The sequence below is a fragment of the Diplodia seriata genome (assembly GCF_021436955.1).
Source record: "Diplodia seriata strain FDS-637 chromosome Unknown scaffold_7, whole genome shotgun sequence".
NCBI classification, from domain to species: domain Eukaryota; kingdom Fungi; phylum Ascomycota; class Dothideomycetes; order Botryosphaeriales; family Botryosphaeriaceae; genus Diplodia; species Diplodia seriata.
The window spans coordinates 683,806-696,553 of NW_027117314.1; the positions used below are offsets into that span (position 1 = coordinate 683,806).

Sequence of the window (12,748 nt, forward strand, 5' to 3'; positions counted from 1 at the left end):
GCCCGTACGAGTTGACCCTCACCACAGAGACTACGCACTTGTACTTGCGAGAGGGTGTCGACGTGGCAGAAAATTCGGTGTGGAACTACTTCATTCTAGAGAGCAGGTGTGCTCTTTGCTCCGTGGATTCGAAACTCGGGCACGACGGTCACTTTCTCGCCTCAAGCCGCGGAGCGCAGTGCCAAGTGGGCGGATGCCTCGCCATGGGGTTCGAGCAGGTAGCGAGATACTGCTACCCGCATTTTATGCAGGCTTCGCAGTTCTACGGTGCATTGGGGCGGGTTCGATCCGGTTCTTTCGCCAGAAAGCCAATAATGCCCATGTTCACAGCGAAGGATGTCGACCTTACCTTGGACAAGATGAAGAACAAGGCCATCGATATCCCTGCAGACATCAAGTTCCTGTCCAACCTGCTGAACGGCTCTGGCGAGGAAAGACCGCGACTGTGGTTCATCGACACAGAGTTCGGCCGGAACAGAGTCATCGACGGGAGCAAAGTCATCCACGAGGTGGCGATCGTCAACGCAAAGGGAGAATGCGTGGTCAAATTGAAGTTTGCAAAGCAAAGTTCGGTCCTCATCTCTAAGGCTAATGGAGAACGACTGGCCCAAGCAATCAAAGAGTGCAACATACAACCCGGCGACTACATGATAGAATACGGCTCGTACAATGTGGACACAGACTTGGTCCGACGCGCTCTGAGCGAAAGCGGGCAGGACACCACAATACTTCCGCCCAAGAACCATTGCTACCATCTTGTACGGAGCATGAGGGCGACCATCAAGGCGATCATTCCCAAGTTGGACAATTTCTGCCAGGAGGTGCTATTTCGCATCTTCTTCATAAGGCACCGACTGGTGGGAAAAAACCACTATGCTGACGTCGACGCCGTCCAGCTTCAGCTACTGTTCTTCAAGGTCCTAGTTCCCCTCACCAAGGCACCGGCTGAGAGGAGTTTTGATGCCTCCGTGCTCAAATCAGTCAAGGAATTTTTCCCCGAAGCCACCGCCCATTTGGAACAGCAGACTCTGGATAGTTGGCTGTTGCAGACAAGCAACTCTTACGAAGACTCAGAAGATCAAGACTAGGGAACTGGCTGGAGCTGACGGACCAAAGGAACTACACCTGAGACGGAGATGATGGAATCTGGGTACAATGGGCAGTGGTGGGATTCCTGGCGAAAATCGAGAAGAAGAAGCAGGGGAAACTCGGGGGATTGCGGGAAAAGGGTTCGGAGGCATTCTTGCGGTATGACTGCTGTTTTAACTCTTGCTGAGCGGGCTTAGCCGATTCTTACTTGTCAGACACACTATTAAGAATGGGCAGGTGAAGGAGACAAACAGACGTGAATGTGAATTATGGATTTGCGGAAACACATCAAGACATGGAATTCTACTGCCCAACATATCAAATGTCCAGACTTCACACCTCGCCATTCCACAGCAGGTGACAAGAAGAATTTAGCCCTCTAAGCTCACCGAGGTAAACGCACTCTTTCTATGGGTAGTTGAAGACAGTAGCCGGACATTTACGTCCAGATCTTATGTTCAACTACTCATCCCACGTGAGTATGGTGGAACATCTCCACGAGGCAGATGCGGGTGGGCTAATTTCTTTTGTCATCCGCTGTGGTTTGACGATCAAAAGCATGTTGGTGGCGACCACGGCCGTAGTCATGTAAACGTCATTCAATACGGTTTCCACGCTAGAATACCGCCGCCGAAGTCGCCGAAACAAGACGGGAAAAGGAGATGAACAGGGCAAGAGAAAAGTAGAGGTAGATTAGACTTGGCTTAGGATGCCCTGAGGGTTCGTTCTGCAGGAGTGCGGAAGTAAAAATCAAGATGTAACGAACGGTCGACTTCTGGAAAGAATCTGAAACCGCCCCAGACAAAAGCAAATAGGACGGACAGAAGGAACAACTCCCGCTTGGAACCTCTATGGTCTACCACAGCCTGAAGGCGCTGTTACGAAGTTGCTGCAGCCGTTGTATCTTCCTTAGACAACAGTCAACATAGTCCCCCAGCCAAACACAAAGCCTGCTCATCAAGGAAACGAAAAGGGAACAAGCCAAGGATTATTTCCGGCCCAGCGAAAAACCCCCTTACCTATGGTCACGCACCAGCCCTAAAGCTAGTTTGCGGGGGCGTGATCGATGACGCCAACTGCACAGATGGGATGCGTAGTGGTGAGCAGGTGGCGCTCGGTCCAGCCACGCGACCCGGGACCCTTTGCACCAAGTGAGACATAAGCCTGTGGGGCAACGCTCAGACACCCGCTCTGCCGTGGTGTCCAGAGGGAGCGCGCTCACGGTGGATGGGGAAGATGGTGGATTTCAGTAACACACTCAAATGACAAAGGAGATTGAAAGATTTGATTCACAAGCGGTGAATCCATGCGATGCGTGTGTGAATTCGGCGAGAAAGGCGGTCACGGCCCTCCTAGTGCCTTCAATAGAAGAAACAGTGGTGACAGCGATGCATGCCTGCTTAATGGTAAGGCATTGAACAAATGGTATCCAACGACCCCTCTCGGACCCTTAGGAGCACCGAGGGGAAAACAATTGCTTCAAAAGATCAACTGGACAATCTCTGAATCCAAACCATGACGGCAAGGCAAACAGTGCGGTAGGAAATGGGGTATGTTAAGAGTGGGATATCCGAGAACCCAAAAAACCCCCCGCCGATGGGACCAAATCGAGAGATCCATTGCAATAGAATATAGGAGATGTGAGACCAAACATGAATCCGCTTGCTAGTTCGTCTATGCAAATAAAGGGTAGACCAATCCACGTGCCCAGAAACGTTCAAAGAAAACAACTGGAAATCCTACACACACCAATCACGGCTCGTTGCTCTAAGGGAGGTGACATGTTCCATGCTCATCCCTCCGCTCTATAGGTATCGCTCTCGCGCACAAACACTTATGAGATACAAACAAAAGAAACCCATCATCACGCTGAAAAAGAGATCTTCGTCTACTCTCCGTCTTGCAAAGCCGCTAACAAACGGGGTATCTTCAAACTTCGCCCCAGGTGGCGGCACTGGGCGCGCCAGCGGGCCCACTTCCGACGCTACCACCGAGGTCCCAGTAGTTCCTGCTGCTTCCGCTTCGCTTGCTCCGTCGAGTGCTGTGGCTCGCGCAGCTAGACCCGGCGTTCCTATTGCTCAGGCGAGAGCGCTGCAGGTTCGCTCTGCTCACAGGCACGGGGACGGGCACAGTGATGGTCGTCGTCGCGGTAGCGTTGGGTGCCGGCCGCGACGACGATGCGAGCTGCTCCGAGTGCGCCTGTGCAGACGACGTGGGCAGGTTGCGGCTGACGAGCGGGTGGTGCTGGCGGATCAGGGCCGCGCGCTCCTGACTGCCGGCGGTGCTGTCGGCGCCTTTCGGCTGAAAGGGATTCGCGCTGTCTCTCCGGTTGGGAGAACTCCCGTTGACCGGCGACGTCGGTCTAGAGGAAAACCGCTCCTTGAGAAAGTTGAACACCATTTTCACGTCGAGGTCGCGCTCCCAGTATTCGCGCTCGTGCTGGGCTTGCGCCGACGTTTCAAATGCAGCAGGTTCCGGCTCAGGCTCTTCTTCGATACCCCAAAGAGAGGCCTCGCTGTAAGACGGTTGAGGGGGGCCGGTGGGCGCAAAGTTGATACTAGAAATAGATTGGGATTGAGTGACGTCGGGCGTAGTGCCTGAAGAGGCGGGAACGCTTAGTCGTCGGGTAGCAGTGCTGTCGGCGGATGTTGAAAGGCCAGCATAATCCGGAGCTTCTTGCGTCCGAAGGTAGGTTGAGAACGCCCCAGGGTGCTCGGAAAGCTGGTTGACTAGAACACCAAGTTCTCTTGATATCCGCTCGAGCAACCGCTGCTCCCAGGAGTCGTGGGCAGACAAGTTATCCTCGGATTCAGCGGCTGCCGCGGCCAGGACGTCCCTCGGATCCGGGCCGGAAGTTGTTGAAGTGGCTTCTGCCGGTAATGATTCGCCCAGGATGACGGATAGGAGGTTCTCATCGATTCCCATGAGGTCGCGGATGACACGGCGGGTGAAGCGTTGCCAGAAGGATTCACCCTCTGAATCGGCGGGAGAGGTGCCAAGTTGGGAGGCATCAGCTGCGGATGGTCCGGTAGCAGGCCTGCTGCTCTCTGCCATGGTACTGCCAGCAGTTGACTTCGCGATGGTGACGCGACTCATCCGTCTCCGTCTCCTGGTTTCTCTTTCTATCTCGTCCAGCAGAGCGCGGCTCTGCTCGAGTCGCCACCGTTCAATGCGTTCTCTCCTCTCATCGTGCTCAAGCGTTTCCGTCTCTTCAAGTATGTCTAACCTTCTCTGCACGCTAGACCTCCGCCTTGCCACCTTCGTCTTCCTGGGGCTCGCATTATATCTTTCGAACTGCCACAACTGTTCCTGCACGGCTGCACTGCTCGATGGAAATGTGCCAAGACCATCGTGGGTCGGGAATACCGTTTGGCTGCTCTCCCCGACTTGCTGCACGTTCAACGACGGCTCGTGGAACGCATGCAGGCCGTCATCCAAGCTGTCTAGCTCCTCGGTATCAGCCTCGTCCTCGGGGTCCGTGCCTTGGCACGTTAGGTTGTCCTCGTCGTCGCGCTCGTCGTAGCCTTCGGATCTCGCAGCGGTATCGAGGGAGCCAAAGTCGCTTAGCTGCGAGATTCCGACTGTGCGAGGGGTGCGCTCGGTGGAGGTGGTGTGGGTGCGACCGTCCACCGAAGGCGAGAAGAGGACCCATTCCTCGGACTCGACGATGGAGTGCTTGCGGTGGGGCGATGCGGAGGCCTGCTCTACGGGGTGCTGCTGGGCGGGCTGGGAGAAAGAAAGAGGACGAGCGGGCCGCGGCCGCTGCGGCTGCTGGAAGGCCATGGGACGGCACGGGCGGCGCCGAGTAGGAAGGGAGCAGGCGGCGGGCGCAGAGGTGGCAAGGCTGATGAATCGGAGAAAAAGGGCGGTCAGGTGTAGGTGAGTAGTAGGAGGTTAGGTCGTGAAGAGGGCTAAATGAGGTAGCGGAATCGGAGGCGAGCCAGGGTTTAGTACAGATGAGCAATAGATGAGTAAGGCTGAGGGGCCTCCGGGCCCAATGCGGACACAGGTGCGGCTGCAGTGGGCAGAGACAAGCAGTCGGTCGACTGGGATTGCGTTGGTCGCGAGAGGATGGTGAGAGGGCGTATCCGGTGACCTGGGTGTAGCTTGCCTGCTGCACAGCTCCGCGCTAGCGACGCTAGGTCCGGCGGGATGAGGCGTCGATCTTGGTGGGACAAAGGACGCGCGCGCGGTGCGCTGGGAGAGCAGAGGGGCGGTGGTCAGGGTCGCGTTTCGTCGCAGGGCAGGCGGGACGCACAGGGTCACTGGGAGGTTGAGAAAGCAGGCGGCGGCGGCGGGAGGGTGAGGGTGATATGCAGCTAGCTCGACGTGTCGCTGGCCTCCCTAGCACGGCGCCGCGATAATGGATAATGATGACGATAAGGCCGAGCTGCGCCCAACTGCCTGGCTCGGACGTGCGCAATCCCACGACGGCCCGATCAACCATCACTCCGACCTCGCCGCCGACCACTAGGTAGCTGTAGCTATGACTCTCCCTCCAGCGGTACGTACCTCTGCTCGAGCTGTTCGCGGCCAGCCGCCTGCCCGCCGGCCACGGGCGCCCCAGCACCACCACGCCCCAAGGACACGACTGGCGACTGGCGCGCGCTGCTGCAGCAGCTCCCTCCGCCCTATCGCAAGTCTACCCCGCATTCCAGCGCGCATCGCCTCCAGCGTGCCCGCAGTCGCTCCCAGGGGCTTTCCGTTTTTGCTCCCATGCGGCGACTCCCCGACCCCACCGCAACATCCCTTACTTAGAACACCGCGAGACCGCCCCACTGCCGCGTTCCACGAAAATGACACGGGTGCCGTGGTGTGAGCGGGCGAATCTTTCACGACCACATAGCACCGGAGAAAAACAGCAAGCAAGAGGCACGCGCGCCCGCGGCCTGAACCCCGGCGGCCATTGCGCTTGAGTCGTCCCAATAGGGCTGATGGGCTCAGCATGATGGCCTGCTGCCTCCAGGGCCTACGCACTCTACAGACGTACGCAAGGGGGTCATGCCTGCCGGCACAACTGTTTCGAAACGGTCTCGCGCAGCCAGTGTCGCGTGCTCCTGCCTTGCCATCGAAGCTTTGCCGTCCTCCCTCCGTGCCTCAGTGATTGTCGGCCGAAAACGGACAGCCCGCCTTACCGCTGCTCAACGCCCGCCGTCGCCGCCGCACCGTCGGTCGGTGGAGCTTGGTGGCCTCGTGAGCGGCGCAAAAACGACAAGCGTGGCCAGGCGCAAGCTGCGGCGCCGAAAAATACAGACATGGCAGCACCACTAAGTCCGGATGGCACATCCGCCGTCAGTGCGGCTTCGCGCTGGCCTCCCGCTGCGTCTACCCGCCTCTATCAATTACCTAAGTCGGCGGCACGGTCTCGCCCTGTCATCCTGCCGCCCAGCCCTGCTTCAGATTACGCATCGCTGCTCGCCCCCTTCCTTCGAAGCTTTCTCGGAGACAAGCCGGGGCTACTGCACCTCGCTCACGCAATTGCCTTCCCGCGATATGCAATGCAAGCTGCGCTTAGCTGACTCATTGCTTGCGCCTTTCCGGGTCATGATTGCATCGCCCGCTTCTAGAATCCAGGGTGTTGGAAATCACAGACATAAGCACGTGTCGAAGTAGCTGCCTGCATATACCGTGTAACCGTCCGAGTTCTCCCTCTGTCTCTAGACTGAACGCAAGAACATCCTTATCAAGCCATGACCTCTTGTTGCTAGCTTCCCCGGCAATACTTCTGCTCCTCCGCGGCGCTCGGGAGTTAACGGAGGCCGTCATTCTCGCAGCTAGTCATGCAAATGCGGCAAGAGCAGAGGCCTATCTCCCGGCGCCTGTTGACCTCAGAAGCAGCAAAGAGGGAAGACAGACTGACATCATCCCGTGTTGAGACAATGCCCTGTTTGTCGCCCGCACTTCTTCCCGAGCGACATCGCAACATCAACCATCAAGTGTCAAGCTCTTTGCGTCAGCCAAGCGGGAGAGAAGACGGGAGGAAATCTTTCTGCGAGTGCGTGTTCTCGGTCGCCTCTGCTCGCTGTGCGGCAAGGAGCTTCGAAACAGACGAAAGAGAAGGCCACCACGAGGCTAACATCTTGATCGCTCGCGTGCTTTAGCCCACTTCCCCGCACATGGACGCGATGTGCTACATACACAACATGACTTCTCCTCGCACGGTAATAGCCGAACCAAGGTAGGCAAGCATGTCAGAGACGGTGCGGTACCACTTCCACCGCTTGGTATTCGCTACCGTGGATGACTGCACCGGTACGCTAACCAAATCCTTTTACCGCGCCATCTTGTTCTAACCTCCACTCTGCAGTAGTCTTATATCTCATCGTCCCGCGACGCGCTAACGGATGCAAGCTTACACTGAGAACTTCTGGCATGTGCGGATGAGGTGCTCTCTCCCTTTACAGCAATCGCGCTCTAGTTTGTATATCAGTATCTCGGGGGTATCGTGGCTACAGTAATATATTTGTAGAATCTTATTGGCCTCTAGGTCTCGTAAATGTTCGAAAAGTGCTCGCGTGATGTAGGGAAGGGAGGGTAAGTACCATCCGCTCTCTCGTAGCGCCAGATCCCGTCCAATGGACGGCATCCCGTTAACGGTATCATATTTCCCATCTCCGCGAGCAGAGATTTCCAAAGGTAACAAAATGTGATCCAAACCTCGCTTACCCAAACTCCGACCATCCCGAAAGACAACACCCCTAAAAATCTGCAAAGGAGTGTCTGTGGTATCTGCGCAGAGAACGACAAAAATGCGTATTTCGTAACCGTCATCATCTCATCTTACTTCCTTCCCTTCACAGAAACGGGGCCCTCTCTTTTAATTTCTTTCCCCCCTTCCTCGCTGTCATCCAGGAGCCGGCGCTTATTCCAAGCCAAGCCGGGCAATGTCTTCAGCGCTTATCTCTTCCCCCTCGCCAGCTCCCGTCCACCTCTTAGCCCTCGTTCCGCCGACGAATTGTTTGATAATGCAATCCCCATTGCCCTGACAAACCTTCTTCCGGCCCAAGTTCTTGAATCTCGGTCCATACGGTCCATTGACGTAGTGATACTGGCCAGCAAACCGGTATTGTCGCGGGTCTGACAAGGGGTAGAACTTGTCACCCCAATGACCGACAAAGTAGAACCATTCGACCGGCGCGTGCGGCGTCTTCGTCGATGACCTAAGCGTGTCATTCTGGTAGTCGTAAGTGTAGCTGTGGACGTTCAGCGCCGGATCCCAAAGTGGACCACGATCGGTGATGTCGTGCAGAAGACCCCAGGGAAGGATGTACGAGTGAGTTCCCGGAGTGGCGTACATGGCATGAGTACCAGTTGCAATGTAGCCGACAGGCTGCTGAATGGTTAGCCCCCGTGGCTCATTTGGAAAACAGACAACAGTAAGTGACTTACCCTTTTACCAATCTTCTCCACTGCATCCCAAGCGTACGCCTCGCCAAAGCTATGCTCACTAAAGAATACTGCCTTAGGCTTTCCATGATGGAAACGGACAACAGTGTGCTCCCAATCACCGACGTGATTACCGAAGCGTACGTTAAGTACAACGTTGCCAAGATTGTAGCTGTAAAAGAAGAACCAGAACGCATCGACGACACCGTCGCCTTTGTCGATCACGACCAATACAGCCGGAGCATCGCTGCGCCCACCAGGGCTGCCGTGCTTCTTCCCTGCAGTCCAGTCCAGCGTGCGTCGGACCATGCGAGGCTCACGATCAGTCGGTACTCCGGATCCATCCTCGTAAACGACCTCTTCTCCCTCAGGCGTGTCCGTAGGAGTAGCGTCAACAGAAGCCGTTGGATCAGGACGCTCACCGCCCTTCTCCTTGATGTCACCAATGCCAGCTTCATACCATACGTCATAATCATCTGGCAGGTCTCCATCCCCTTCCGGGTGGTTTTCCCAGTCATCGTCATCGTAATTCCCATCTGGTTTTGTAGGAACGTTGGATTCTCCGCCAAGCCATGCCGGGCGTTCCTCCACGTTATCGTCGCTCTGGAGGTAAACAGAGTAGCCGAACTCATTGAGCTCGTCGAGATCGGTAAGGTTGGGGTGATCCGACCTGGCTTGGATCGGAGTGTAATTGAGATGCGGGGTTGTATGAATGAGATGGTCGGCGATGTCACACGGCCAGAACTTTTCACCAGAGAATAGGTGCATCAACGGGGCATGATCCAGTACGTATTTAGGTATTTCGCGGAGAGCGCGCTCGTCGTCAGACCAATCCTCTGGCCTCGACTTGCCGCTGGTCCAAAATTCGCTGAAGTCAAGGATATGGTCATCGGTGAGAGCTGCCTGAGCTGCACCACCGGCTTTCCTGTGGGATTTGTTCACCCAGTTGGAGCGGTTCAGATGCGTTATGCCGCAGAAGCCAAACCACTGGCATGTTTTCCTCTCGATCCACGACCGCGAGCTGGCAATCCATTCGGCTTCCTCCAATCCTTCGGCTCCAGCTTGGTGATGGGTTTGTTGGTACAACTGAGAGACTGAGAAGAGACTGAGAAAGGTCGAGGCAAGCACAACGGAAATGCGTTTGGCCCTCTTCATTTGTGCCTCGGTGGTGTCTACGAGCTCCTTGCCGCTCGCAGGTGATAATCCGGGAGGATCGCAAGCTTCAGGTGCGGAGGGTTGTGTGTCTTGCGGGGAAGAATGGCAACGCTGTTGCGGAACGTCTACCAGAGGCGTGGGGATATCGACAAAAGGCGCGGTAGGGCTGGCTACCGACTGGGGGCTGAACGAGTGGAGGGCGGCGGGAGAGTGAGGAACGACGGGGAGGGCATGCGGCAAGGCATGCTGAAGTACGAGCGGTGCCTGGCCGGCATGATTTGATAGCACGGACACTAAGAGGAATGTTAGCCGTTTCTGGAGCAATTGTGCCAGTGACGATGGGCTGTTTTACTGGTGCGAGGTCAGAGCGCGAGTGCGCGTCCGGCTTGGCGTGATGCTGCTCGGGCGTCCGAGGATGCCGGACGACGGTTGCCAGCTCGGGTCTGGGTCGAACGAAAGCCGGTGGAACCGGTTGTGATGCTTATGGAAGCTTCGGATGATCGGCAGCAAGCATGGCCAGCGCGCCGCAGTGTGAGTGGGCCGCCGAGGTGTGAGGTGAGCGCGGCGGGCTTAACGTGATGGCGGGACTCAGGGCCGAGGGGAGAGGCGGGCACGCGGGATGGCGGACAGGGAGGCGAATGGCAGGATGACGCATCAGCCAGCGCTGGCTCGGGCTGGACGCGGTCGCTGCTTATCGCAGGAGTGGACGGTCGATAGGCAGTAATGCGGGGCGAAGGGCCGCGGAGGATGGGACGACAGCCGCGAGCATCCGCAGCGCAGCGCCGGCTGGGAGGGCTGGAGGGCTGGGAGGGGTTGTCGGCGCGCGGATGGGACGGATCAGCCCTACGCTACTCCCCGTGCTACGTCACGGCGGCGTGCGGCTCTGGCCCGCCCTCTGCCTCCGCTTAAGCCACCGATCGGCGCCGCTTGCTCGTAGCTTGTCGCGACTTGCAACCACCACACGCGTCCCGCTCCACCCTCCACGCGGCTCTGAACCCGCCCAGCCCAGCGCGTGCCCGTCGCGAGCTGCCGTTGCTAACGGCCTGGTAGCCTCGAGTATCGCGCCTCGACAAGCAGTTCCGCGCCCCATACGCGGCCAAGGTGCATCGGCGCGTTAACGCCTCGCGTTGTAAATTTTCCGACCGCGCTGCCTCCCGCCGTGACACTGCACATGATGAGTGACAGCCGCAATCCCACCGCTTGCCTTGCTCGCCCATCCGCCCACAACCCGGCCATACAACCACGACACTCGCCATGGCGACCGCGCAGAATGGCGCCGACTCGGATGAGTGGGAGTACGAATATAGCACGACCGAGACCCAGGTCTGCATCCAGAAAAATCCACACGGCATCACCGAATCAGCCCCTAACATGTCTACTGTAGGATTTCTTCGTGACGCTCGATCTCACCTCCCGCATCATGCCCATGCAATCCAAGAAGGGCTACGTCCGCTTGGAGCACGACATTTTCGCTGCCGAGGAGACAGACAAGGACGGGGGAAAGGACGGGCAGCAGCCCTCTCAGCAAGACGATGCGGCCGAAGGAACCGCCACCCCGCCCAAGGCGTCGTCGCCCGAGCCTGGACAGCCCGATCGCATTCAGATAGTGGGGCTCCACGATGATAATCCCATTGTATCCTACCAGGGCCACATATACAGCTGCCAATGGGCATCGACCATCGGCACCGACCTTCTCTTCACGAGAGCGTCTCCGCCAGAAGACTGCGAAGACCGAGCCATCGAGCCGCTGCGCAAGCTTGGCACATTTGACCTACTTGGAGCCAGTTCAGCACGCCTTGTCGCTACTACGGCAAAACTGAGACCAAGGACCGGTCCGAGCAGGGTGCCGCAACCCCAGCCTGCTCCCGGCACCCACCCTTTTGCACCCATCGAGAATGCAGACAACATAGAGGTTGTCAAATTCCCAGTCCCAGAGTTCGCGACACGCGCACAGAGGCGTCAAGCAAGTTTCCTCGAGAAGCTAAGTGCTATCAAAACCCGGCTCGGCGAGAAAGACAAGGTCAAACCGACGGCGTATACAAGCCGCGGAAACAACATGAAGCCCGGAGAGGACGACGGCACCCAAGGCCAGCGAGTTTTTGTGACATCCCCGAGCCCGCCTCGCGTTGGCGACTTCACCTTCATCACGGAAGATGGAAGCGATCCACCAAGCCCCAGAAGTCCACGACACAGCCCCAAGCGGAAACCATCTCCAGCTCAAGATCGGTCTCCAAGCAAGCGCGCACGTCGTGGAGGCGCCAGGCGGGGCTCGCCTTCCCGCGCAAAAGCAGCACGTGCGCTACAGGACATCAGCCCGTTAAGGAATGAGCTACCTGGCGCCGCCGGTCCAAGTGCGGAAAGAGCAACACCCGCTACCTGGGACGAGCTTGACCCGGGCGATGACGGGACCTGAACCTCTTCATCACTACACCTACAAGTGACACACCTCCTATGAGCACTGGCGATTCTCGGTTTCCGTACGCGGTAAGCCAACACTTCTGCATCCAGCTCCCCACCTTAGCCTTTCCTCAGGGCTGATGATAAGACGACGGAGCAGAAAGCCCTCACCTAAACCTCACCCACACTCAACCGCCTTCTCTCACACCCACCCACCATACCAACACCATGCCCGAGCCGTCGTGCCTCAGAGCCTTCATCATAGTCATCGCCGCTCTGATGTGCATCCGCAATATCGACGACCACCCTCACTCCGACGACGATTACTCTTCCAGCTGCTCTACCGACGACAGCGTCCGCTCTCAGGCCGGCTACCCCCATCATGGAGCTTCGTACCACCACCACCACCACCACGAAGAACACATCCCCTACGCTCCCCGACTCATCTCTCGGCACATTGCGTGAGATAACGACCACCACGGAGCATTCTTTGGGATTTTCTCGGAGCGAACTCTGGGTCTGTCTCTAGACGGGGTATGTGCATTTCGGACAAGCATGAGATATGATGCGTGGAGTTCTGGGCAATTCGATCATGCGTTTCGATACGGAATGCTCCCCAGAATCAATGGCAAGGGTGTTAATTGGTGGGCCGTACTTGCTGAAATTTGGCTGGCGAGGGCGTTGCAATCGACGAGAGGCGGTTTGCAAATGGCTTCGTAGT

The 12,748-nt window shown here is 57.3% G+C and overlaps 4 protein-coding genes across 4 annotated transcripts; 2 read left to right on the plus strand and 2 right to left on the minus strand.

Moving 5' to 3' along the window:
• Nucleotides 1-314: 314 nt before the first annotated feature.
• SLS55_006975 (uncharacterized protein) lies at nucleotides 315-1,088 on the plus strand (the record flags this gene model as incomplete). Its single annotated transcript, XM_066778402.1, has 1 exon — nucleotides 315-1,088. One exon carries the CDS (start codon nucleotides 315-317, stop codon nucleotides 1,086-1,088), a length of 774 nt encoding a protein of 257 aa, XP_066630839.1.
• Nucleotides 1,089-3,018: 1,930 nt separating this feature from the next.
• Nucleotides 3,019-4,872, minus strand: SLS55_006976 (uncharacterized protein; the record flags this gene model as incomplete). Its single annotated transcript, XM_066778403.1, has 1 exon — nucleotides 3,019-4,872. The coding sequence occupies one exon, from the start codon at nucleotides 4,870-4,872 to the stop codon at nucleotides 3,019-3,021; it is 1,854 nt and encodes a 617-aa protein (XP_066630840.1).
• A 3,079-nt stretch (nucleotides 4,873-7,951) lies between these two features.
• Nucleotides 7,952-9,630, minus strand: VPS62 (Vacuolar protein sorting-associated protein 62; the record flags this gene model as incomplete). Its single annotated transcript, XM_066778404.1, has 2 exons — nucleotides 7,952-8,419; nucleotides 8,479-9,630. 2 exons carry the CDS (start codon nucleotides 9,628-9,630, stop codon nucleotides 7,952-7,954), a joined length of 1,620 nt encoding a protein of 539 aa, XP_066630841.1.
• A 1,254-nt stretch (nucleotides 9,631-10,884) lies between these two features.
• On the plus strand, nucleotides 10,885-12,043 carry SLS55_006978 (uncharacterized protein; the record flags this gene model as incomplete). Its single annotated transcript, XM_066778405.1, has 2 exons — nucleotides 10,885-10,953; nucleotides 11,015-12,043. 2 exons carry the CDS (start codon nucleotides 10,885-10,887, stop codon nucleotides 12,041-12,043), a joined length of 1,098 nt encoding a protein of 365 aa, XP_066630842.1.
• Between the last annotated feature and the right edge of the window lie 705 nt (nucleotides 12,044-12,748).